Source organism: Sycon ciliatum, unplaced genomic scaffold, assembly GCF_964019385.1.
Source record: "Sycon ciliatum unplaced genomic scaffold, ocSycCili1.1 SCAFFOLD_1671, whole genome shotgun sequence".
Classification (NCBI taxonomy): Eukaryota; Metazoa; Porifera; class Calcarea; order Leucosolenida; family Sycettidae; genus Sycon; species Sycon ciliatum.
Window position 1 is genome coordinate 1 of NW_027044570.1, and position 27,663 is coordinate 27,663.

General features: G+C 48.4%; 1 protein-coding gene across 1 annotated transcript; it reads right to left on the reverse strand.

Annotated features, from left to right (window-relative positions):
• Positions 1–342: 342 nt before the first annotated feature.
• Positions 343–19,752, reverse strand: LOC135830421 (uncharacterized; the record flags this gene model as incomplete). The annotated part of the gene is given in 3 exon segments (XM_065342678.1): positions 343–1,226; positions 2,407–2,625; positions 19,596–19,752. Coding segments are annotated over 3 exon segments (1,229 nt in total), but the record flags the coding sequence as incomplete, so codon positions are not given.
• Positions 19,753–27,663: the final 7,911 nt, after the last annotated feature.

Below are 27,663 nucleotides of genomic sequence, written 5' to 3' on the forward strand. Positions count from 1 at the left end.
CAAGCAACTTTGTAATATTGTTTATGAATATTGACAGCAGAGATTCATAGTCACTGAAAACTTTTAAAAATTCTTATTCCGCTTACCATGTTCTCATTCTCGACAAGTATCCTGCCGATCTCTCGGTAGAAGTTCGCGAATGGCGAAGAAAAGCAGTGCTGAGCTAACCTGCTGTAGAGCACAGTCGATGTGTGACGATGACTTTGTCGGCACCATGCCAACAACACCAGCGAGGCATTCAGCCGACTGGGTCCAGCGGACGACACTGATTGGAGGCCACCGAGCCGGCTGATTTCGGTGTCACTCACGTCTACATTTGACTGGAGATCGCGCAAGAATGAAGAATCTCGCAGACTCTCCAGGCGATCAGTACATGTGGCAGGAAGCATAGTGATGTGCGTGGCAGGAACGTGATGAAGATCCTGCACCGAGTCAACGAACACACCGCTGGCGTCCTTGACATCTTTGCTTTGCATACTGCTCGCGGCAAGGACGACGTCTTCGGACGAGTGGGAAGCAACTGCTGAACAGATGGCAGCTGGTGAAGCGGATTGCTGGATAAGCTGACGCATGCTGCTCAGGCTGAGAACTGTGGGCTCTACCGAAGTACCACGACTGTATCTCTGAAGTAGGTCAAGGAAGAGAGCTTGAAATAACCAGTGGACGTGGTGAACGACTTGCAGGTACCTACTGCAACTGGACGTCACTGCAATACAACAGCGCTGACGGTCGGACGAAAACACAATCAGCGCTGTTGTGTGCGGATACGGGTGGACAATGATGGTGTTCTTGAAGAACATGGGATCAGTGCTGGAGAAAAAGCAGGCGGAGTAGTCGTAGACACGTGCTTGGCATTGCACAATGAGTGCAGAGGAAAACGGTGCGCAACCATTGCAGGTGTGGACAGAGCCAACCATGAAGGCTGTGTGCATCTTCAATGGCTGTGTGCACTCAGGAAACAGGGAGAGTGCAAGGAGATCTTTCTCATGGCGAATGGTCAAGCCGAGCTGCAAGACCATGTGCACGCAGAGTGGAGCTTTTTCACCCACTGCAGGAAAGGCAGTCAGGGCACGGATGAAGTCGTCCTCGCTGATCTTGAATACTCTACCCGCGCCTTTAGATTTGGATGGGAAAACGTGCGAAGAGTAAATGAATCCGATGACATCTTGCAGGAGCCAGCGAGGCCTATGAACCACCAGATCATCCAGCTCTGGGAATGTGATGATCTTTAGCAGAAACCAAAGTCATACAACATATACACATAATGACAGATACACAGACAGGCAAACAGACCGACCGGCAAACAGACAGACAGACAGACATACAGACAGGCAGGCAGGCAGGCATGCGGGCGGACGGACGGGCGGACGGACAGACGAACGGACGGACAAACGGACAGACGGACGGACGGACGGATGGACGGATGGATGGACGGATGGACGGACGGCAGACCGACAGACCGACAGGCAGACAAAAAGACACACACAGACATATACACAGACACACATACACACAGACATACAAACAGACACACAGAAAGACACACACACACATACACACACATACACACACACACACATACACACACATACACACACACACATACACACACACAAACACACACAGAGTCGAAAGTTTCGCATGAGCCAGTAATGGAAAAAAGCATTTCAACTGATAATGTAATCACATAACCTGCATATTGGTACACCTGCACACTCAATACCAGTATGTGAATATCAAACAATTATTTTCTACATTTACTAGTATACCTGTAGCATGGAAACGTTTCAATGTTTCTTTTTCCCTCAGCAGCACTCATACATAAAAATGCATGTGTTGCCTTACCACCACAGCATGGACATGACTAAAAAAGGGCATTTTTTCAATTGTTTAAAGCTGGCTGTGAGCAGAAAGAGGAGGACTCGTCCATATTCTCTGACCACGTCCTTCTGCTACCTGTGTGTCCTTAGTTCTGTATTCTTTGTTTTACTACATGTATTGACGATAGTGTGTACAGTGTGTACAGTGTGTACAGTGTGTACAGTGTGTACAGTGTGTACAGTGTGTACAGTGTGTACAGTGTGTACAGTGTGTACAGTGTGTACAGTGTGTACAGTGTGTACAGTGTGTACAGTGTGTACAGTGTGTACAGTGTGTACAGTGTGTACAGTGTGTACAGTGTGTACAGTGTGTACAGTGTGTACAGTGTGTACAATGTGTACAGTGTGTACAGTGTGTACAGTGTGTACAGTGTGTACCGTGTGTTTCTGTATGTGTTCTACAGTGTACTTGCAGTACATTTTACACACCACCCCCCCTCCCCCCCCCCCCCCTGTTCCCTTCAACACCCCTTTGAAGCCAAAGCAATCTTTGTGGGGTAGGTTTCATTAGAACACAGTTTCTTACATATCCGTAAGCTGTCAGAATCCGAAGATAGCTACTGATGTTCTCTGCAACACGCGCTCCAACAGATTTTTGTCTTCCGGAAGCAGCCTTCTGGGAAATGACCTTCTGGAATGCCGCAACAAATTCTTTCCTTGTGCAGTATGGATTGCTTAGAGAGGCCTTGACCTCATCCAAGTAGTCACGAGCTTTCTGCAGCAAGCGAGGTTGCTTTGGAGACTTCTGCATCCAGCAAGAACAACGTAACAGACACATCAAAAATAAATAGGTTCGGGAGAATTGTTATTCTGTGTGTATCACATAACCAACAGTAGCAGACAAGAAAGCATGTGCTGGAAATCTAGATGTTCAGACATTTTCTTCTCCTACTAAGAAGTGTTGATATTGTTAGTCCATTGTATTCCCTTGCAATAGCAAAATCCATTGTTTCCTAAACACAGGTTCTCCCTCGTTATAACAAGTCTGGGTAGTTCCTTAGTCCTGTTAGTAAAATTAATACAAGTCTGAAATGCCCTAGCGAAACGTGGTCCGTACAACTGTTTACAGGTCAGGTTACAACAGAATTCGATTGTACATAAAATTCGTTATAACGACCCTTTGCCCAGGTGCCTGAAGTGCCAAACCCTCAGTATAAGATAATACTGGCCATGCACAACCAAGGCCAAAACAAATAGGATAAAACAGAAAGACAGAACGTATTCTAATTTCTATTTGTGCATTTGTAGATATGGATAATCCTTTGCATCCAAGGAACAGCTATGTTGGAGATTTTCAATTATCTTATAACGAGTTGAAAGGTCGATCATTTATGTTGTATTGAGTGTACCCCATATATGTACAAATCAGTGCTTTTTGTATCTTTAGTTGAAAGTTCTGTTACAAGATAAGACATATTCACTATACATGTACATGTTTCATGCAATACATCGTTTTGATGAGTGCTTCTCACTGCACACACCTACATGTATGCTACTAAGTACTATCACGACTCGTGCCTGGGGACCTCAGGCTCAGACGTGTCAGGTGTCGTGCATGCACCATATACATCTACACTTCCTGCGCTGATGTGTAGATCTAACATGTGTGGTACACAGTGCAATGTGTGCATGTACCATATACATCTACACTTCCTGCGCTGATGTGTAGATCTAACATGTGTGGTACACAGTGCAATGTGTGCATGTACCATATACATCTACACTTCCTGCGCTGATGTGTAGATCTAACACGTGTGGTACACAGTGCAATGTGTGCATGTACCATATACATCTACACTTCCTGCGCTGATGTGTAGATCTAACATGTGTGGTACACAGTGCAATGTGTGCATGTACCATATACATCTACACTTCCTGCGCTGATGTGTAGATCTAACATGTGTGGTGCACAGTGCAATGTGTGCATGTACATGTACATTATACATGTAGTTGTAGGGGGGTGCAACGCGGTCGCATCTGGGTGGTCGTTGGTCGCGTTAGGCGAGGGGTCGCCTTATCCGAGCTGTTTTGAATGTGAATGTGTCCGTGACAAGGGAAAGTGGTCGCCATTATCAAGTGGTCGCCATGTCCGAGTGGTCACCATTACAGGTTTTACTGTCTACAAACACGGCTATGGTGGTACAGAATCAATAACTCAATAAGGACAACTAGGTGAGTCACTTGAAGTATAACGAGGGTAATATCTGCACTTGAAACTTGTGCATGTACAGTGATTTTTGGGATTTTCAACAAGAATTTTGGGATCTCGGTAGTTCATGAAAAAAATGCGGGATAATCCCGAACAATTGGGATATTTGGCAGGTATGATACCAGGTGCAACGAGTTTTCACCATCATTAGTGCGCATCGTATTGAAGCTGAGGCTGATGGCGTCGTTGCCGGGCATTGAGTTATCTGTAGTAGAAATCCTGAAAACATTGGCCGCACTTGTCTCGGAATCGGCTGATCGGGAGACGCGCCTAAACAAACGGGTTGACGAGCTGTCAAGGCAGCTCAAAGATGTGAACGAAGACTTAGTGTCGGTAATCATCTAGTTTAGGGTCCCAAATTATTTCGCACTTTCCCAGTGTTCAGTGTACTATACTGTCTATGTACTTTCTGTGTACGTGAGAGCGTGTCAACCCCAGAAATTTGCAAATCGAGATCAAAAACACAGTAGCTGTTGATATGGATTTTTTTCATCAGAACCGATCAGACAGGGTACTGCTGATGAATGCTGCGGAGCAGGGAGCCGAAGGTGTTTCGTTCCTCTCGAACTCTTTGCCTCCAGACGAACTCGCAGAGGTAGGTTGGAAACAACTCGCGAGACGTGCCGAAGTTGCGTTGAGCTGGCACTTTGCACGCGTCCACATATTCTCGACATTGTTGGTATGGATGCTCTTGACATACTGTAAATATACAAAATTTCGGCGCTGCAAAATTTCGGCACTTCACGATTTTTGACATTTCGGCGGCGATTTATTTTCGGCGTGGGGTAGAGGGCATGGTATAGTGCGACAGATGCTGTGAAAAATTTCATCGGCGTTTTAATTTAGGCGTTTTGGGTCGGTGCCGAATATAGCCGAAATTAAATAGCTGCCGAAAATTTGTATATTTACAGTAGTGGCAAGGTCTGCATCTCCAGCGAAACCCATCGTGGCTTTCCTGCCTCCTAGTGAGGCCACATCGCGCACCACATGTGTCACAGAGCATTTCGTTCCTGATAAAGCGCCGAGCGGCAAGGAACTCGAGTTGGCCAAGTTGGGTCCTGGAAAAGATCGGCACAAGGATGAACACGGTCCACTGCTCCATCAAAATTGCATCATTATGTCTCCCTGAGGGACGGCATTCCGTATCGGCGCACCGGGACGCCCAGCCATTACCACAAAGTCAAAGGAAACAACTCAGTACTAAGGACACAAAACTTCGAAACACACTCAAGCACGCTCTCACGTACACAGAAAGTGCAGAGAACACTGGGAAAGTGCGAAATAATTTGGGACCCTAAACTAGATGATTACGTATAGGGTATTGCCCAAGTACGAGGGTGTTACCTCCCGAATATCATCCCGACTGCGAAGCAGGAGGGATGATATGAGGGTACGGTAACACCCGAGTACGCGGGTCAATATCCTACTTATCCCAGGTACATCAGAGAGGTTTTGCAGAGCGAACGTTCGCAATGATTTTCGCGTTCCGGGTTGCGAAAACTATTGCGAACGTTCGCGCGAAATTTGTGTTTTGCATGTTTTTCGCTCGCAGGAATTTTCGCGTGCACTCGCTTGTTTGAGAAGTGGTCTTCATCCGATTATTTTGTTGTTGCGAGTGACGGCACCCTGAGTCATGGCCTGAGACGAGAGCTCTTTGACTACCTTGTCCATGGCCGGAGACTCACAGACAAACGGGTTGGCTTGTGCCGTAATCTGGCGCATCAACACCTGAAATTCAAAAAGGCATCGTTGATGTAACCGGCTCTGAGCAGTGAGAAGACGAGCAGGCAGGAGATCGGGGATGGTTCCGGAGATGAAGCAACACGGGCTGCCAAAAGTATAGGAAAGCTAGCACCCGCGGACCAAGCCAAGAGTAGAGATCAAGCACAAACATGAGGATTGAGGGTGGCTCACCGCGCACGAACAGTCCACAAAGAGCGAAATTAGAGAGGTTCTGCAAAACGAAAATGTGTACGAACTTTCGCTCTACGTCACGAAGTGAGAAACTTCGCACGAACTTACTTTCGCAACTTTGGACGCGAAACTTGCAGGGAACGCGAAATGAACTTTCGTAGGAAGTTTCGTGAGATTGGGTCATGTCGTACGTGCACTTGGCGCGTGCAAACCACGAAAATGTGCAGAACACAAATTTCGTGCGAAAATTCGTACACATTTTCGCAAGGCCTGTCGCGAAACTTCGTTCGAATTTTCGTTGTGCAGAACCTCTCTATTACTGCGAACGTTTGCATGTTTCTCGCTCCAAGAAAATTTAGAAAAGCGATCCTGTCAGCTTTTCTATTATTGTGTTCACATGGCGCTACCTAACGACACCGCTATTCAGACACGCTGTCTACGTAGCTACGTAAGTTTCTACGTAAGATGCTCGGTACCTGGCCCTGGACCAGGGAGCTGCTCCATGGCTCCTACCATCGCGCGGCCGGCTGGCCGCATGCGTGTGTATTGCAGACTTTTTGTTGTTGCCTTTTCGGATGTGCATGCACGAGGAACTTCCTTCTTTGGAACTGCTTCTTGCATGAGCTGTTTCGGATATTTCGTCTCCTGGCCTGGCTTATTTCGTTTCGGCGCTGCTGCGACCTCCTTTCGCGGAATATTACTCAATGACAGGTGAGTTGACCAGTTCCCTTTGATTCATTTGCTTGTGTTTACTCTTTCATTTACGAAAAGTGTGCTGATTTTGGGCGGAATGCAAAAAAATAATTGAAAAGCTGACAGGATCTCTTTTCTAAATTTAGCTTTTCCGCTGCCAAGGCCTCCTTTTACGGAATACTCGATGACAGGTGATCTCTGAGTTGACCAGTTTCCTTCGATTCATTTGCTTATTATGCTCAGTGAGCCCTTTCACTAAATTTTACGGAAATGTGTGCTGATCTTATTCGGATTTAGATTCATTTTTATCTCTTTGCCCCTTGTCTACAGTGTGCGAAGAACGCGAGTTCACCTTCTTGATGGTAAGGCTTATGTTAGATGTGTTGTCGAAATACTCATATTCATTGTACATTAGTACGTTACAAGTAATGCGCTGGTCAGTGGCATACTATCGTTGGCAGTTCCCAATCTGGAGGGAAAGGTTCAAGGACCCATTGACCGAGTTTGCAAAATATATTCGCATATCGGGGAGAATCTCCAGAGTCTGGGCGTTTTGATTTGTGAGTACCACCGAGATTGCACTGCCCCAAATACAGTTTCGTGCCGCCAAAGCAAGAATTACGATCTGCAATCTGTTTGTAGTACCTGCAAGAATGTGGAGTACATGTACCGTACTTTCTCTGTTGCTGTTTCAGTTGCCGTCATGTTGCTAAAGAAAGGTTCAGTAGAGAGGTTCCGCGAAACGAAAATTCGAACGAAGCTTCGCGTAAGTCCTTGCGAAACGAAAATTCGAAAGAAGCTTCGCGACAATCCTTGCGAAAGTGTGTATGAATTTTTGCACGAACTTTGCATTCTGCACATTTTCGTAGTTTGCGCGGGCCAAGTGCACGTACGCCATGACCTGATCTCACGAAATTTCCTACGACAGTTCATTTCGCGTTCCCTGCAAGTTTCGCGTCCAAAGTTGCGAAAGTTCGTGCGAAGTTTCGCACTTCATGACGTAAGCGAAAGTTTGTACGCATTTTCGTTTTGCAGAACCTCTAGCTCTCTAGTGACTCATTTGTTCATACGAGATGAGTCAATGAGTCGGTGTGGCTTAGAATCTTTCGCTGTAGAAGAAATCTATTCGTATGTCTATTGGAGAAATAATTGTATTCACTGGTTATAAAATAGGTTAAGACAAACTCACAGAATAAATACCATCGGTCCCTTGGTGTTCGTCCTAAAGAGGCTCGACTGGATATCATTCATACTCACCAAAAGATGTGTAAGATTTTATTATTGTGGAGTGCCTTGTTTATCTCTCAGTACCTCCAACCATAGCCTTGCCCCTTCTATCCTCAGGATCAGTGTAGTTGTTGGAACGAGGGGTCGGACTCAGCAATGTATTTGTTTACATTTTAATACATGTTTATTGTTCCTCCTTTGCTGTGTTGTTCTAGCAAATCGTGGACTAACAGTTTAAAGTCATTGAACTACTTCCAAAAGTTGTGTCGACATCAACAGGATTACCATTTCAGTGCAATATGATGCACGATAACCCATGATAAACCATTATAAACACAGAATCAACAAAAACATCTGCGACACACACCTGGCTACATTTCTCAAATAAATCTGATCTAGGGTGGGGAAATCTGAAATATCTGAAAGCAAGACAATTTTATGACAGTCATGAAATTCTGCAACAGCAAGCTGCAACATGCACAGAATGACCCCCGTATAAAAAAAGTATCACCACCACCAGACCACTACTCGCATGTCATGTTTCCCCGCAGAAGAACATGCAATTGCATTATGCTAGTGCCATTTTCTGCAAGAAAAGGCTTGCACATCAATGCGTCTAATACGGTATTGATATGATGTGAAGGCTATCATTTACATATTGATATAGGGCATTCCATTGATTGGTACATGGTGACAGAAAAAACAAAAGAAATTATAGCAATAAAAACTGCTTTATGGCAGTTTTCTAAAAAGTTATTGTGTTCTAGTCCATGGACCCCGTCTAAAAAGTAAGAAATTAACGAAATGTGATAGCCGAAAATTATAATTTCACACAAAACCTCACAATAATCACAACACTTGAAATGCTGCTTTCATCACTAAACTTGTACTGCACCAACAATTGGCAACATGCATGCATAGGAAAGAGGATCACGAGGGGAAAAGGTCTTCTACGAGTACATGTAGCTTTTCATTCTGTGTGTGATTATTGTGAGGTTTTGTGTGAAATTATAATTTTCGGCTATCACATTTCGTTAATTTCTTACTTTTTAGACGGGGTCCATGGACTAGAACACAATAACTTTTTTAGAAAACTGCCATAAAGCAGTTTTTATTGCTATAATTTCGTGTGCACTCGCTTGTTTTTGAGAAGTGTTCTACATCCGATTATTTGTTTGTTGCGAGTGGCGGCACGCGCACCAGGTACCCTGAGTCACGGCCTGAGACGAGAGCTCTTTGACTACGTTGTCCATGGCCGGAGACCCACAGACAAACGGGCCGGGTTGGCTTGTGCCGTTACGCGGTCACACCAAGCGCGATTCAGCCATTCAGCGGAAAAAAGCGCTTTTTGACGTCATCGTCGCTACGGAAACGGCTGAATTTTCGGCTTCAGCCTTTTTCAGCAGTCAGCCGTTTTCAAAGCGCTGAATGGGAGCGCTGAATGGATTCAGCCACTTTCAGCCATTCTGGCGCAGTGGCGGGAAAAATAAACTCGTTCAAAGCGCATCTTGCAGCTTGCATCGTGTTCTGCCACCTTCCGGCTTTCCTTGTTGGTGAAACTTCTCTCCTTGCCTTTTTGTCGGTCATCATGGAATCGTGGACAGTAGCACTGGAGCGGCGACTACTGGAGCTTTGGTTTGAAGCAAAAACCAAGCATGAGACCACTATGAAAAAGAATACCAGAAAGAGAGCGTGGATCTTGGACGAGCTGAAGAAGTGTGCTGGAGAAGGCGGACGGGAAGTGCAGACAACAACACGGCGTCTAGTTTCAGGATCCATGGCTGCACTACAAACTCACGACTCTCAAACCTCCCTCAATCTTTCAAACAAGCGCTTTGATTCCAATGAAACTCCTCTCCAATGCCCAGCAACAAAACTCTGTTGTTTGCCACGTGAAAACAAGAGAAAATCATATTCAAAAATGAGCGGGAAGAAAAAAAACTAGCACACAAAAAAAATCCAGCCGATTTCGCGCCGTGGTGTGACCAACCGCTCCATTCAGCACAAGCCACTTTCAGCGCAAGCGGGAAACGGCTTGTTTGGTGTGACCGCGGCCTAATCTTGCGCATCAACACCTGAGATTCAAAAAGGCATCATTGATGTAACCGATTCTGAGCAGTGAGAAGACGATCAAGCAGGAGACCGGAGATGGTTCTGGAGATGAAACAACACGGGCTGCCAAAACTATCGGAAAGCTAGCACTCGCGGACGAAGCCAAGAGTAGAGATCCAGCACAAACATGAAGATTGAGGGTCGCTCACCGTGCACCAGGCTGACCAGCGGTCCACAAAGAGCGAAAATTACTGCGAAAGTTTGTTTCGCGTTCCTGCAACTTTCGCGTTCAAAACTGCGAACGTTCGCACGAAGTTTCGCTTTCGTGACGTCAAACGAAAATTCGCGCGAACGTTCGCTCTGCAAAACCTCTCTATCTACGCATTTTCATGTCCTCGTAATGCACTCATGACCTTGTCACATTTGGAACACGTGCATTGACCATGTTGCCAGCACATTTACATCGCAGGTACATCTACGCATTTTCATGTCGAAGTACGATGCGGAGAGTATTTGCACCATCTTCATGACCTTCTACATTTTGACACGTGCAGGAAGAGTTGTCAATGCGTCTTTGCTTTACCACGAATCCACACCCAAATCTCACGCCAACCATACACAATTACAAGGCTTCATCATGTTCATGGCAATCGTAAATCACAACACAAGAGTGAACAGTGTGGAAACGGTTACTTTCTGCATGTAGAAGCAAGATTGATGACAATGTTAGCACCCTGGAAGTTGCCTTCTAAGTGAACAGGCGCAGCAATGTTCGGTTGCGGTCTTTCCAGTGCTTGGATGTCTTCTGCTGCCGAACTTGAGATCCACTCATCGATTTCATCAGCTGTGGCATAGCAGTGAGCCGGTCTTGGCTGTGGCGTGACAGGTGTAGTTGTGACAGTTGAAGTTGAAGTCTTTGGAGCACTGTCCAAGAGACGAGCGGTGGCAAGCTTGTCGCTTTCGGTAGGCTGATGGTAGGATTGCAATGACTGTAAGTTCCGATGCTTAGATGTTCTGGCAATGACATGATCGGGAACTGATTGACGGGTAAGGTTGGTGATGCAAGTGGCTCTGACACAATGATTGGTGTATGTTTGAGAAAGGGAAGCTTTGAGGGAGATGGTTTTCATGAATTCGCTTATCTTATTTTTGCCAAGGGGTTTGCCGTTATACCAGGTCTCTGCAGAGGGGTGTTTAAGTGGTTGCTGGAAAAGACGGGGGCAGGACGATGGCAGTTTTGAAATGAGCAGTTTGATGGCATTGACTTGAGTGGCATTGACAATTCGACCATCTGACTCACTGCTTGCCGAGTTTACTCCACCTTGGTTGTTTTTGGAAATGTATGACTTCTTGAGCGTTACATAGTCGGATCCTTTGTCGTCTTTCTTCACTTCAAGGTCCGTTGAAGTTATAGTGGCTTGAACCTCACAACCGCGCAAGCAAAAGTGTAGGGTGATCCAAAACCAGACATACTCCCGAAGCTTCAAAGGGTCGCTGCTAGGTTGCTCAAAATAGTTATCCACCTACACAAAACAGAGACATGAAAGCAAACAGAATTTCAGTGAAACATTTATAGAAGCAAGGTCTTCAATTTATCATAACAGGTTGATCCATGTATACACTTTTGAAACCAAACCACACTTCAGAATTCCAAAAATACATGTACATTGTACGTAGAGTATCAAGATAGCTGTATTGTACATTAGCTAAACACCACATACATGTACTTTGAAGTACATACCTTTTTCATGTCTGCATCCGTGATAGACTGCTTGTGCTGGACGGGGGACGCCTGGCCAGTCCTCTTCTGCATTTTAATCACGCCGTCCAAGATCTCGTTCGCCTTTCGAAACTCGCGGTCCTTGTAAAGATTGATGGTGCGGTCAAGCTTGCCCAGCTCTCGGTGCAGAGCGCTTCTAAAGCATTGGAGGCTGCTCTGCGAGTACGGCTTACCATCCTGCTGCCTTATCTCTGCATACGCAACTCCAGCGTTTTAGCAATGTCGGCTGCTGATGCCGTAGCCAGATGACATGTTTTATTCGACTTGATCAACCACAAGTTGAATAGGGATATCCAGTTTTTCGTTGCATGTTTCGTGTTGGTGGGCACCCTGGATATCACACAGGTAGGCCCAGTACATGCACATAGGTAACAACATTAGGTCATGACATGTTACTACATTGTACTTTTACTTGCACATGTATGTCTTTCCTGTGAACTGTCATAAAACACAATAAAAAGTGGCTAATAACTAGCTAGCAGCGCTATGCGACATTGTAGAACAGCACATGAGATATTTTAAAAAGTTCAAACATCGTGCAAAGACGTGACTGCAGTTGCATTTTAAGCCAAATGTAAATCTTACCTGTCTTCTCGAATCCGTTCCAAGTCATCTTCAGTGACCTTGGCAAATCGATGCTTCTCTTGTGTTGAGGTTCTCTTTTCGCCTGAAGAAAGGGTGACTTCTGCAGTTTCCGTAATATTACACTGTACAATTTCTTTCACCTCTTCCTCGGTGACGAAATCAGTATACACATTGAAGCCATGCACGGCATCAAACACCAGCTCTTCCGGAATTACAATGTCGCAGTCTTGTGTGCCAAAACCAGTCGCCATGATGGAAAAGAGATAGCAGGACTTTTACAAACGCACAATGCACAATGAAGGAAAGAAAGAATGGGAAGCGATTTGGTTCAGGTAAGTTCCTTTTATTTCCATGGAATTATAGCTGGTACGCGTATACATGTACATGTCGCTCCATTGTATTTGGTATTTGTATTTCTGGATTCATTCGTGTAAGTATCCTCGGCAGTGTGGTATTGTGCAGTGCTCCTCGGCCCTAAGCAGTATTGGCCATCTACTGCCCCTGCTTCCATCGCGAAAAGCGAAGGGGCGGGGCCAGTGGGCGGCTAGTACTGGTGGGGGGCCCTGGGCGCACTGTACAGTACCGTACTGCTGCGGGTGCGTACGCGAATGCAGCGCTATATGCGCCATGCACCAAAAGTGCAGGGTGCGTACGATAAAAGTGAACCCAGTTAATAATGAATATCATCCCGCGCGGGATTGTATTGGCTATTATTTCCCGGTCAGCAAGGCTCCTGATTGGCTGAAACAGGCCTATAGTACCGTACCATGGGATAACTTAGTGTCTCTCCGAGAATCCGCCATTGCCTTGCGAAAAGCTACCCCAAGGCCAGTTCAAACACAGCAGGGTACGGGTGCGGGTCAACCTTCGCGTAGGCGTACCAAAGCAGGCAGTGCGGGTACAGCAGGTACTCGAAAGCATGACACCACGATGTCCCGTAGCGTCTCCAACAACATTTCCCGTAGCGGTGACGAGTGTGAAGAGGATGGCAGCGTCCCCTGCAACATCTCCCGTAGCAGTGACGAGTGTGAAGGGGATGGCGACCAAGATGCAACCTGTGTAGACGAAGACAGATTCCAACCAGTCCAGAACTCAAAGCGGAGTAAGAAGCAGTGCGTGCTCCAGGTGATCGCAGATGACAGCTGGAAGATGGTGTCGTCAGAGCCTCCTAGGGCGAAGAAAGCTGTGCTGTACGTTGGCAACCTAGGCGACCAATGCACCGAGGAACGCCTCAGGGAGTTTGTGCAACACAGAGCAGCTGCGGTTGGGACATCTGTGGATGTGCACGATTGCAGTATGCACGAATCAGCAACGGGCGAAATCTCAGCGAGACTGACAGTTGACGCTGCAACAGTTCCTACAATTACCGCTGCAAACTTCTGGCCCCGGCCACTTTATGCCAGGCAATGGCGTTTCAAAGAAAGCAGTGGAGCACGCCATGATGAGCTCAAGAACTACCGCCCTGTTTCGTTGCTGAGCATCATCTCGAAGGTGATGGATACTATTGTGAACAGCCAGGTTACAAACCATCTGGAACACCATCAGCTCCTCACCTCCCACCAGTTTGGTTTCAGGAGAAGATTGGGTACATCTGATGCTCTGCAGGCTCTGCATCATGCCTGGGTTAATGCTGTCGGGCGAAATGGAGCAGCTCGTATCCTCGCTGTTGATATTGCTGGGGCATTTGATCGCGTGTCCCATGTTGGTGTCCTCCATAAGGCACGTAATGCAGGAATCACTGGGCCACTCCACACATGGCTGTCGTCGTACCTGTCATCACGTTCATTACGATGCTTGGTGGGTGGCTATACGTCTACCCAGTACCCCATAACTGCGGGCGTTCCCCAAGGCAGCATACTCGGCCCGACACTGTTTTTACTGTACGTAAATGATGCACCCTCTGTTCTGGTGGATGATGCCCAGCTGGAGGCGTACGCAGATGACACCACACTTTACTCCATTGTGTCGAATGGCAGCGCGGCAGGTGCAGGGCACTCACTGCAACTGTCAATCGATCGGCTGCATAACTGGGGCCAGAAATGGAAGATTGCATTTGAGCCCACCAAGTCCCAGGCAATGACTGCAACGCTCCGAAGAGCTGACTTGCACCTCCCGCCAATCATGTTTGGCGGAATACAAGTCCCCGAGGCAAACTCGATCACCCTCCTAGGCGTCCTCTTTGACCAGAAGCTGTCTTTTGGGGAGCACCTCCGGTCTGTTGCAACCCGGGCAAGGCAGCGACTTGGTCTTTTGCGCCGGTCAGCTCATCTTCTCCCTCTGGATGGGCGCATAACAGTGTACAAAGCATTCGTCCGTCCGCTGCTGGAGTACGCCCCACTTATCTGGATTGGAGCGTCATCCAGCCACCTCAGCCGACTGGACCGAGTCCAGCACAGGGGCCCCTCGGAATCATCGGTCCGGGAGCAATCCTGCCTAGTCTGGCAATCAGACGGACAGTAGCTGCCCTAGCTTGTTTATACAAGCTACAAGTAATTACGGGCCCACCTCAACTTCTCGCGGTTCTGCCAGCTCGCCGTCAGCAGTCGGCCAACCCGCGAACCCGGAGCGACCATGCCAGCGCTGCTGGCCACCGGTTTCAACTGGACGCCAGCCTGCCAGCCTCTACCCCGTTAGTCCTGAAGCGATCATTTCCCCACTGTGTGCTCCACCAGTGGAATGCATTGCCCTGTGATCTGCTCCTGCATCCTCCCCATCGCAGCCGAATGCAGGCATTCAAGACGCAGGTATACCGCTACCTGCGCGCCGAGAACTGGATGTGGGCTACTGACTCAGTCTAAACTCAGTATCTACATGTAGGTATTGCTCTCTTTTTCCTTGTTTTCTCTACTCTCTGTCTCTCTCTCTCTGTCTCTGTCTCTGTCTCTGTCTCTCTGTCTCTCTCTCTCTCTCTCTCTCTCTCTCTCTCTTTTTCTGTCTCTCTCTCTCTCTCTCCTCTCTCTCTCTCTCTCTCTCCCGTCTCTCTCTCTCTCCGTCTCTCTCTCTCTCTCTCTCTCTCTCTCTCTCTCTCTCTCTCTCTCTCTCTCTCTCTCTCTCCGTCTCTCTCTCCGTCTCTCTCTCTCTCTCTCTCTCTCTCTCTCTCTCTCTCTCTCTCTCTCTCTCTCCACACTATACTTTTCGCTATATATATTTTTCAATCGTTTTTGTTTCTCTTCTTCTCCCGATTTTCTGATGCGTGAAGTAGGCGCGGATGCCGAGACCATTGGTCGGCGGAGCCTGCAGCACCTCATCACCACCGCTGCGTTGCATTTGCAGCCCCATTCAGTCAATGTCTTGTTAGTCTGTTGTTTTGTCATTTCCTGCTTCTTTCTTCTTTTACGAATTGGGTGCGTGGTTTCAAGTAAAAAAAAAAAAAAAAAAAAAAAAAAATGATAATTCTAGCCCACCTGCCAAAACTGATGACATCACCAAATCTGACCCTCCTCCTCAGAACAATGATAGTCTCCCACCTGCCGACACTCTCCTGAGCAATGACCAGTAAGACGTTGAAATTGCTGGTTACGAATGCCTTTGGTATCCGTTCAAAGTTTGGCGAATTTCAACATACCCTTCTGGCATCTGATGCAGATATTGCTGTAGTCACAGAAACCAAGCTGACCCTGGATAAGATGACGCAAGCCGAAGTGACTCTTCCTGGGTACTCCCCTCCAGTAAGACGAGACCGAACACCACAGGGTGGAGGCGTGGCTGTGTGGGTGAAATCCCACCTAGCTTTTCAAGAACTGGAAGCTGTTCCAACCCTTGACCAAGAAGTTGTATGGCTTTCTATCCGCATAAGACCTGGCCGCAAAGTTGTCTTGTGTGCTGCCTACCGCCCAGGGTCTCTTCCTGGCAACGATATCAGTATGGTAGATTACTTGGACCAGACCATTGACGTTGCCCGGGTGGGTGCACAGCACCTCATCATCGCTGGCGACTTCAATGCGCACAACACTGCCTGGCTGGGCAGCAGTAGAACAACTCCAGCTGGGGAGAAACTGGAGGACCTCTGCGCACTACATCACCTCCAGCAGCATGTGACGGAGCCTACTCGTGGAAATGCCCTCCTCGACCTCATCATGAGTGACCTGGGCAACCCGACGGTCCGGCTCGGCTCCCAAATTGGTAGATCTGACCACTCCACCATCTTGGCAGAATTCAAGACAGAACTATGTCGAGAGCCCAAGACGGCCAGAACAGTCTGGCAATATGGCCGGGCTGACTGGGACAGACTAAACCACCACCTTAGGAGTGTGGACTGGGATGCCCTCATGTCTGAGGATGCAAACAGCAGCTGCACCAATATTACCTCTGCCATCATAGATGGAATGAACCAGTTTATCCCATCCCAACCTCTCTGTACTCGGCCCTCTGATCCCGCTTGGTGGACGCCAGCTTGCAGCAAGGCCGTGAAGGCGAAACAGAGTGCCTGGAAGTCCCTCAAGAGACGACCAGACTCGCCCCAATGTCAAGCTAACTATACTCTCGCTGTCCACCGGTCTTCTGATTGCCTACGTGATGCCCAGAATCACCATCTAGCAATAGTCCGTGCACGACTCCAGACCGGCAGCCTTCGAGATAAACAGTGGTGGTCAACCATCAAGCAGTCCATCGGAACCTCCCGAAATAGCTCCATCCCGATTCTTGTCGACCCTGCTGGCAAAGAGCATGCTACGAACATCGAGAAAGCAAACTGCCTCGGTCACTACTTCGCGGAGAAATGTAGCCTTGGTGCCAATGACCTGCCAGACACACCTCTGCCCCCTATTCGCCAACGCACAGGCAATAGGCTGAAGACCGTACACTTCCGCCCTGCCACAGTCCAGCGAGCTCTCAAGAACCTGGACGCTTCAAAAGCAAATGGCCCTGACGCATTCCGGCGCAAGTGCTCAGGAAGTCAGCGCAGTCACTCGCCAGCCCTCTGGCAAAGCTATTCACCCAGTGCTTCCGGGACGGGGTGCAACCTGCATCCTGGAAGATCGCGAACGTTGTCCCTATTTTCAAGAAAGGCTCCAAGTCTACCCCGAAGAACTACCGTCCGATTTCCCTCCTCTCTATACTCTCTAAGGTGATGGAGGCCATCATCAATCGCAGCATCACTAACTTCCTAGAAAGCAATCAGGTCCTCTCCGGACAGCAATTCGGGTTCCGACGCGGCCTGGGCGCGATCTTCTCCTCTCACTTCAGCATGAGTGGAGTCGGACGTCCAATGCTGGGGGTGTGATCCGAGTCCTTGCTGTCGACGTGGCCGGCGCATTTGACAAAGTGTCGCACCGCGGTGTAGTTCACAAGGCCAGATGCCTTGGGCTGACTGGCCACCTGCTCTCATGGTTGAAAAACTACCTAGAGAGCCGCCAGATCCGGGCCGTAGTTGGTGGACAAACATCAGCCACACACGCCATCCGAGCAGGTGTGCCTCAAGGAAGCATCCTGGGGCCCACTCTCTTCTTGATCTACATTAATGACGCTGAGGACCACCTTCCCCAATCGACCAGCCTTGCCACGTACGCAGACGACACAACGCTCTACAAGTGTATCCGGTATCTCGGCAACCTCGCAGCTGACTGTGATGATCTCCAGACCGCCGTCAATGCCCTTGCTGCCTGGGGTGCGACCTGGCGAGTGACATTCGAGCCCGCCAAGTCATACCTACTCCACGTCAGCCACCACCGTCGGCCCTGGGATTGCCCTCCGGTCACATTCCAAGGTGAAATCGTTCCTGAAACCCAGTGCCTGAAGCTACTTGGGATAGCCTTCGACAGTCAACTGACATTCTGCCAGCAGATTCGACAGTCAGCCCCGCGCGCCACACAGCGACTGGGCTTCCTGAAGAAGGCCTCAGCAGAGCTTGACCCTGGCTGCCGTCTCACGGTCTACAACGGCTTTGTTCGCCCAGTCTTCGAGCATGGCATGCTAGTCTGGATGGGTGCTTCTCAGACGGTGCTGGCCCAACTCGATGCTGTACAGCGGAGAGCCCTGCATCTGATCGGCAAAGGCGCATATCTGCCAAGCCTCGAACTCCGGCGCAAAGTGGCTGCTCTCTGCTATCTCTACAAAATCCACTACCTGACAGGCCCACAGATGCTAACCCGAATGCTGCCCCCCTCCCAAGCAGTACCAGACCACGACCAACATCCTGCCAACACCAGGCAGCAGGCGCGGATGGCGGCCGGCCACCGCTACCAGCTGCAGTCTGATATCCCAGCCAATTCTCGCAACAATGTCCGCCGGTCGTTCCCTGAAGGAGTGCTGGACACCTGGAACCAGTTGCCTCGCCAACACCTCCTGGATCAGCCCGACCAGAAGAGGTTGCAGTCCTTCAAGTGCAGCGTCCACCGATTCCTGCGCTCGAGCCACTGGGACTGGGCGACCGACCGGCTGAAGGGACTCGGCGTGGTGGTTTTCTGGACGTTACTGTGAGAGAGTGAGTCTGTGCACAAATATTATGTATGATTACGCGTCTGCGTGAATGTGCACGTGTGTGTGTGTACGTGTGTGTGTGTGTGTGTGTGTGTGTGTGTGTGTGTGTGTGTGTGGTGTGTGTGTGTGGTGTGTATATGTGTGTGCGTGTGTGTGTGTGTGTGCGTGCGTGTGTGCGTGCGAGCATGTTTTGTGTGTGTGTGTGCGCGCGCGCGCGCGCGTGTGTGTGTGTGTGTGTGTGTGTGTGTGTGTGGGTGGGTGCACATGGTTGGTATGTGGTGTTTATGTGAGCGTATGATAATAATCTCTTCAATAATATTAATATCTTTATTTCAAGATTACCCAACGCCGGCGAACGCCCTATCAGGTTGATCTCCTATTTGAACATGCGCATATGTGTGTGTATGATGTGCCCTGGCTCACTTATAATATTATTATTATGTTATACACGTCGATCATGTCCATGATGCCTTTCCTCTGCGCAGGTCCACCGCACTATTGTTTTTAAGATTAACATCATTATTACTTCTGCATATGCATTGCATACTATGATCATGCTGGCTTCATCCCTTATCTCCTAAGCTACCACCCCCCCCCCCCCCCCCCCCGGTGCGTCTGCCCAGTGTTGACTCCGAGACCCACGGTCGGACGAGCTGCCCAGGCTTCACCACCACTGCCGTTTCCGTGCTGCCTTCTCGATACATACGTATGTACACTGTACATCATGTGCACATTCACATGTCTGAAGGCTTGTGGTTTTTCAATAAAAAAAAAATAAATAAAAAATAATAATAAAAAAGCAAAAACAGAAAAGCAGCAATCAAAATGTCAATCTTACCGCCAGTACTTTGTGCACCAAGTGTATGAATGCTCTCCTCAGCTCGTTCATACTGGAACTGTTGGACTTTCTAGCATCGACTACTCTCACTAGGCAGAGCTCCGAACGCTGTGAACATGATTTCATTCCTTCCACAATGGCCCTTTCCACTTCTTCGCGTTGGGCTGTGGTTGAAGTTGCTTCTGCTGCTCGCCTGCTGTTGTGATAGTGATTGCGACTGCAGCTGCTGTGGCAGTGGTTGTTTCTGTCGGTCTTCCAGTTCAGAAACTGCGTATGAAATCACAAACATGGACTTCATAATTATTGTATTTTCAAGGTGATCAAACAAAACAATTTTCATCACATCATTATGAGTACATAAATGTAGCCTCATTGAGTTAAAGGGAAAGTTAAGCCAAAAATCAAATTTTAGTCTTCGGGGTGCGAAGTCGAATGGTCTTGGTCCGAGGAAGCTGAGACGCTCCCTTCCTCCTTTATTCCCAATCGAACTCGCGCACTTCCACCAAAACTAGGTGACTGCGTCAGCAGGCGACAACTTTCACACCAAGGTTCAACTCAAAGGTTCAAAGGTTCAACTCGAGGGACAGAAACATGCTGTAAGTTGTAGCCTGCAGGCACGAGCACCAGGTGACTGGTGTATGCACGAGCACGTGACCGCTTGTTCAGCCATGCTCGATTAGGTATAAGAGCCGAATACTACATCGCAGCCTTTTCGGACCAAAACCAATCAACTCAGCATCCAAAAGACTACAACGTATGGGCCAATCGCGGTCATCCGTGCTTTTATAAGAACGAAATTGCGCTTTTATTGACAGTTTGCATACAAATCCCCATCTAGTAGGGCACAGTCACCCAGTTTTGGTGGAAGTGCGCGAGTTCGATTGGGAATAAAGGAGGAAGGGAGCGTCTCAGCTTCCTCGGACCAAGACCATTCGACTCAGCACCCCGAAGGCTAAAACTGGTGAAAATTTGATTTTAGGCTTTACTTCCCCTTTAAGAATTGGCTGATCGGGTGGTAAATGCACACTTGAGGCAAGAAGGTGGTAAAAAATCCAAAACACACTCTCTATACACCAATGTTACAATCTTGCACAGATCTCTCCTTCTCACCAGCAGCCTTTTCTATTAATTCATGTGGGTTTCTTCCCTGGGCTGCCCTTTACAGATGATCTTGAGATAGGACTGGTTGATATATGCTTGCATATGCCATCACTTGTCTGGGTTATATTATTCTGGGAACTAATTTTCCGAAATCAGCAACAAGTCTCACGTGGGCCTGCAACCTTGAGTTGGGTCTCTCAACCATGCATGATGTAATTGAAGTGAAATGATGGGGTACATTCGACTTGCAGATTGGATATATTTGTCCCCGACTGTAGTTCATTGTTATCCACTCACCATCATCAGATGGGGATTGTCGACACACATAGCTAGCAGCAGTTGCACCAACACGTTCTGTGATCTCCTCAACCGACTCTGTGCCGTCCACAACTATCGTGGCAACAGATGGTGCTGTCATGGTAACAGCAAATAGGTCGTGTGAGACAGAATAATGGTCTTGGCCAGCAAAGTCGCGAAAATGGACCTTCACCTTCGATTGCTTGTACATGGTTTCTTCAATTCCCTATATGGAAAAAATGGAAAAGTTAAAAATATGCCTGAGAAAGACTCGGAACACTTTATGAATTACACCCAGGTCACTAACATCATACTGGTCTACAGCAACAGTATAGCATAGCTATGTGTAGAGAATATACATAAAAGGATAATGTGGCATGTATATATTCGGATAACATGGTGGTTCATCAGTTGTATACCAACAATTTCGTTAGTGAGGTGTAAATAGTTTGGACCTTCATCCAAAAAAACACTGTGTCCTATGTAATGCTGTGTGCATTCAACATTGCTTTCAACTCACCTTTGTGCGAGACGCTAAATCTCTTGCTTTCAAGTCTGGTTGATCCTCCTTACGCAGTAGTTTATCGAAAAAACCAGCTGTGAAGGATGCGATGAAGGTAGATTTCCCTGAACCTTCTGTTCCGCACACGTTGGCAATCAGTTCAGTAGGATCAGTGTAACCCTCAACACCAAACTCTGCACAGATCAAGCTGGTCTGGAGCATACAAATGCAGCACACAACAACAATACCCAAAGCATGTAAGTTGAACACTGTCATGAACTAGTGTCGCTCGGTGAAATTCAACCAAAATTGCAAAGCCGGCGCCCTCGATCAGTTCCGATCACAGTATTGCCCATATTTTACGTCCAGCCGCATTCGTGCCACTTCCATGGCGATATTACAGTGTGTCCACACATCTGGACTAGACACTAGACACTTTTCTTGCATCTGACTGTAAGCTAGTTGCTATCAGGTTGTTCAATGTAACCAGCACTTCAAACCAATTATGAGGACAATTGATGTATGAGTGCATAGTGCACGGGCTCAGGGATCACACTAGTATAGTTTCAAACAGCATAATCACACACAACTCATCACAGTCTGTCCAGGAATTCATTGGGATTTTAGAGGAATGTCTTTGTCACATTAGCTATCTTCATTCTGTGTTACTGCCCACAGTAGAACTAAATGATCACTAATCTGACTGCTCTGCTTGCTAGAACACCAACAGTACTAGAAGAGAAATATGTCTCCAGTTTTGGCTTCCATCAAATGATAACATTCGACATTCATTGCACCCCATATGTCTTGTTATTGTGTACTGACTCTGTCGTCCCCTTGCGATCCTCGTCTACTTTTTAACGTCACGTCTGTGGTTACTCTTGGATCATCTGCTCTTAGCCAGAACATTTCAATAGCCAATTTCAGTGCCTACTACTGCTGCTGATCGTGAGCAATCAGCTCCAACCAGGTATCCCATTGCTGTGATAATACAATCATAGGGTTGTCCCTGAGTGAGTTGCGGGTTCTATCAATACATGGCTGTCAATTGTTGCCTGGAGACTCGAATGACGATCAACATGGACATTGATAGTGATCTTGCTAGCTTTCTGTCCATCGTTCACTTCACCATTGCAATGTCTTTGAGTGAATCCGTCAAGAATTCTGGAAAGACTTCTCCCACTCTTTTTTTTTCTCTCTCTCTCTCACTCTCACTTGCGTAACCTCATTTACTGCTTTTCATTCTTTCTCTCTCATCCTCCCTCTCGTTCCCTACTCAAATTTTGTGTGTTAAGGTAACGCAATCTACGGCTTCTCCTGTTCTCTCCTGTCTCCAATAGGGATCAATGCTACTCCAATCCCCCCCCCCCCTCCCCCAACCACCACCACCACCACCACACCTACCCTACCCACCCCCACAACCCGTCTTTAGCATGTGAGATGTAACTATTACTTGTTATCATGCTGTTTGCACTGAACGTCTCCTCATTGGACTTCCCTAACCTGATCTTTCCACCATGGAATGTTATTGACTTTTCACTTTGGAGATATGTTTGCCCTACAATGTAGGTATCAGGGTATTGAATGTCTCAGTACCGTGTCAGTCTTGTGCCTTGTCACAGCTTCTAACTGTATTTCTATTTGATCTGGTTACATCCGTAGGTCATTACTCCAAATTATTCATTCCTGTCATCCATAAGCAAAGAGTTAGTAATTCTATAATTATAAATATAAGTTTCCGTGCATGGCACGGTAAGTGAAGTTAGCAACCCACCAACAATTACATTCCTAACATAATTTGCACGTACTTGCCATAGCGCATCACGTGCCCGTGCAGAACACGCACTCCGAACTCCCGCGCCCCGGCACGGGACCACGCGGAGCATGCGCATTACTCCGGCTCTCGATGCTGCTTCTTCTTCATCCTTGCTGCGCCAACAGTCAGATCGCTTGACAACCTTGGCCAGTTTTTGAGCTTGCTCTTCGCTTTGCTGTGCTGACGGTCAAATTGTTTGACTATCGCGGCCAGTTTCTGATCAATATCCGATCAACCAGGTCTCTGTCAGTGAGCGATGTCCAGCCAAAACGCTCCGTTTGCTTTGCTGCGCTGACGCAGTGACGGTCAAATTGTTTGACAATCGCGGCCAGTTTCTGATCAATATCCGATCAACCATGTCTCTGTCAGTGAGCGATGTCCAGCCATAACGCTCTTTGCTTTGCTGCCTTGACGGTCAAATTGTTTGACAATCGCGGCCAGTTTCTGATCAATATCCGATCAACCATGTCTCTGTCAGTAAGCGATGTCCAGCCAAAATGCGCTCTGCTGAGCTGCGAAACGCACTGGCATCCCGCAATTATTTAGACCCGACAGGAACAAAACCTACTCCGCGGACTCGCCTGCTCGAGTTGAAGTTGGCTCCAGACTACTGAGTACTGTACGCGAGGACTTGGCCGCTCCGGCAGCGGAGCAGAACCTAGCCGAGGCAACTGCAGCCCCATCCCTGGCCTGGGAGACTTTAGTCGGGAGGAGGTTCGCGACGCTTGGAGCACGTATTGTGCGACTGACGCAGCAGCACACCCCTCCAGGGCCCCCGGAGCTGTTTTCGCACCAGCCCATAATCTTCAAGATGGCTCGGAAATTTAGGTCCCTGATGCTGAGCTCTCCTCTCTAAAGCTGACACGAAGTATGCCTGGCGGCTTTGGTCTGTTTCCCCTCATGTCTGGCTCCGGCTTGGCATTTTTTGGAAGGTTCGTACCATGTAGATAAGGCACCACCATTTGGCCTTAGATCCTCCCCCTTCCGTTCAACAGACCGGCTGATGTGGACTCTCAGCCCAACGGCGACTCTGCAATGATCCTGCTAAGTCTCTTACTCGTCTTCGAGTACAGCGCTTCCGGACTCTCAGCCCATCTACCGACTCAGTGCTGACACACCCTGCACAGTCCACCCTCCAGCAGTTGACGACGCAACCATGGACCTCATCCGCCAGGGCCTGGCGGCCAGTTCCAGCATAACATGCACTTCGCTGCCGCGCTCCGAACACTTGTCGCCCTGCGCCAGGGCAAGCCACACTCAGGGACTGATCAGTGCCGGCAGCATTGTTCCAGATCCTGTACTTTGAGTGCATTGCCCACTGTGCTAATGGCTAGCCGCATTGGACGGCACTCACATCAAATGCAGTGTAATAGTAATGCAGATAAATCCTGTTTGGGTCAGGTTGTCAGCGATGCCGGACTCGCATCCCAACTGCCGAAGTGGTGCCGACACAACCAGCGCAGTCCACCCTCCAGCAGTTGACGACGCAACCATGGACCTCATCCGCCAGGGCCTGGCGGACAGCTCCAGCATGGCATGCGCTTCGCCGCAGCACTCCGAACGCTTGTCGCCCTGCGCCAGGGCAAGCCAACCTCAGGGACTGATCAGTGCCGGCAGCATTGTTCCAGATCCTGTACTTCGAGCACATCGCCCACTATGCTAATGGGCAGCCGCATTGGACGGCACTCACATAAATTGCAGTGTAATAGTAATGCAGATAAATCCTGTCTGGGTCCGGTTGTCAGCGCGTCTGGACTTGCAGCCCAACTGCCGAAGCGGTGCCGGCACAACCAGCGCAGTCCACCCTTCAGCAGTTGATGACGCAACCATGGACCTCATCCGCCAGGGCCTGGCGGGCAGCTCCAGCACAACATACGCTTCACTGCAGCGCTCCGAACGCTTGTCACCCCGCACTAGGGCAAGCCATACCCAGTGACTGATCAGTGCCAGCAGCATTGTTCCATATCCGGTACGTTGAGCGCATTGCCCACTATGCTAATGGGCAGCCGCATTGGACGGCACTCACATCAATTGTAGTGTAATAGTAATGTAGATAAATCCTGTTTGGGTCAGGTTGTCGACGCTTCTGGACTCGCAGCCCAACTGCCGACGCAGTGCCGACACAACCAGCGCAGTCCACCCTTCAGCAGTTGACGACGCGGGCCGCAACTTTGGACGATCTGGCTGGCGTACAGCACTACCTGCAGTCCACCGTGCCTAGCCCGCACAACCGCGCCATGCTCTGGAGCGCCGTGACTCTGGCCTTCCACGGGCTGCTCAGAGTCAACGAGTACACCTTCACGGCACGGGGCGCCGGCCTTGAGTACAGCGATGCGACGATGTACCCAGACCGCGTGGAGCTGCGCCTGCGTGTGACAAAGACGAGCCAATACGGCAGCGGCCAGGACATTAGCGTCAGGAGGACAGGCTCGCCGACATGCCCGCACACGGCAGCCACCAGCTACCTAGCAGCCCGTGGCTCGGCACCTGGCCCGCTCTATCGCTATGATGACGGCACGCCCCTGAAGCCGCATAACATCAACAGGCTACTACAAACAGCCTTGCCTAACAAAGACGTGCGCAGCCACAGCCTCAGACGAGGCACTGCAACGCTGGCAGGCAAAGCTGGCGTGCCTGAGTGCGTGCTGAAGACCGCCGGCAGGTGGCAAAGCTCTGCCTACCTCCGCTATGTCCGCACCCCTGTCGCAGACAGAGCATTGCCAGCGGCATTGTTCTAGTCTCTGCCCGTTATGCTAATGGGTAGCCGCATTGGACGGCCCTAGCAACAGCTGTAGTGTACATATGATATACCTATCATACTATAACTATAGTAACGCTACTATAACTATAGTAATGCCGATAATTCCTGTTTGGGTCATGTTGTATTTTGGGAGAACGGTAGGGATCGTGGGTCAGGCCGGCATTGAGCCAAGTGCGCCTACATGTGCTCACAAGTGCATCCCTACCGTATGCGTGTATTGACACGCCGGGCAATTGTTGCCCCCATTAGCCCTGGCATTGGCCAGTCTAACGCACATTGGTGCTTGCGATACTACGGCATTGGTCCATAGTATTGCATACTGCATGCGGCAATTGTTGCCTGCGATACTACGGCATTGGTCCATAGTATTGCATACTGCATGCGGCAATTGTTGCCTGCGATACTACGGCATTGGTCCATAGTATTGCATACTGCATGCGGCAATTGTTGCCTATGCCCTGATAATACAACGCGTAATAGCTCCCAAACAGGTCGGCTTGTGTGGTTGTTAACGACATATTTCACCTTAATCAAGTCCAACGCTTGCGTTTTTCCGCGAGTTTGAGCTATCCTTCTGGCTTCCTCCACAATCTCCTTGGCCTGGATTGGAAACATAGAACCGATATCGGTATCGCGATACACTCTTCACTGTCATCAATTTCACTAGTCACAATATCCATCACATATCCAAAATACCACAGAAAACACACCCGCCATTTTACTTGTTACACCGCATATAGCACAGGTGCACAGTAAGAAATGATAGACCTTTCTGTCACTGCTCAATACTTAACATCATACACAAAATAAGTTATCTAAAGTGAAGAGTAAGAAGAGATGCACTGTCCACGATGATGACATCCAATACACCTTGAAGTAGATAGTGAGGAAACAGACTACAACTATCGTGAGCAACGCATGCTAGTCTTCTCTTACGCACTTTATCTACAGAAAGTACTCTTTCATTATATTCCAAACTGCCTTCCATAGAGATCGTTCATGTTATCCAACCTTATGTAAAGCTACGTGTTTCGGGAACAACAATCATATCAAACTGATAAGAACTTGTGCAGAGGAGGGGGGGGGGGGGGGTGCGATAGAGTGGTTTCAGATCAAAAGGTTTTCACAGTAACTGAACAAATCTTCTCAAACAAAACTAGTAGACCTGTTCATAACACACAACAACTTTTCTCATCTCTTACCTCATCATATGCAAGCTTGGTCCAGGTGACTTCCAGCAAGTATGGTACACAATCTGCGTTCCCCCAGTACACTGCTTCGCCAAGAGGAGTTTCCCCATCCTAAACACAGCCATAGCAGCAACAACCAAACCGACATGTTGATATCACGAGTACCTGTACTCTACTGGAATTAATGACAATTGCCATATCGTGGAATGGATGGATCCTATGCGGTCAACATCAAGCATTCCTTTCCCATATCTCTGAAATCGATGTTGCCATCCATGACCAAAGCCATTGGCAATCTTGATATCGTGTTCTCGTGCTCTGCAGTTATGTTCATTATGGTGTGCTGTGTTTCTAAAAAACACAAACAATGTAACCATGTTCTGCACTGAGATATACTTGGG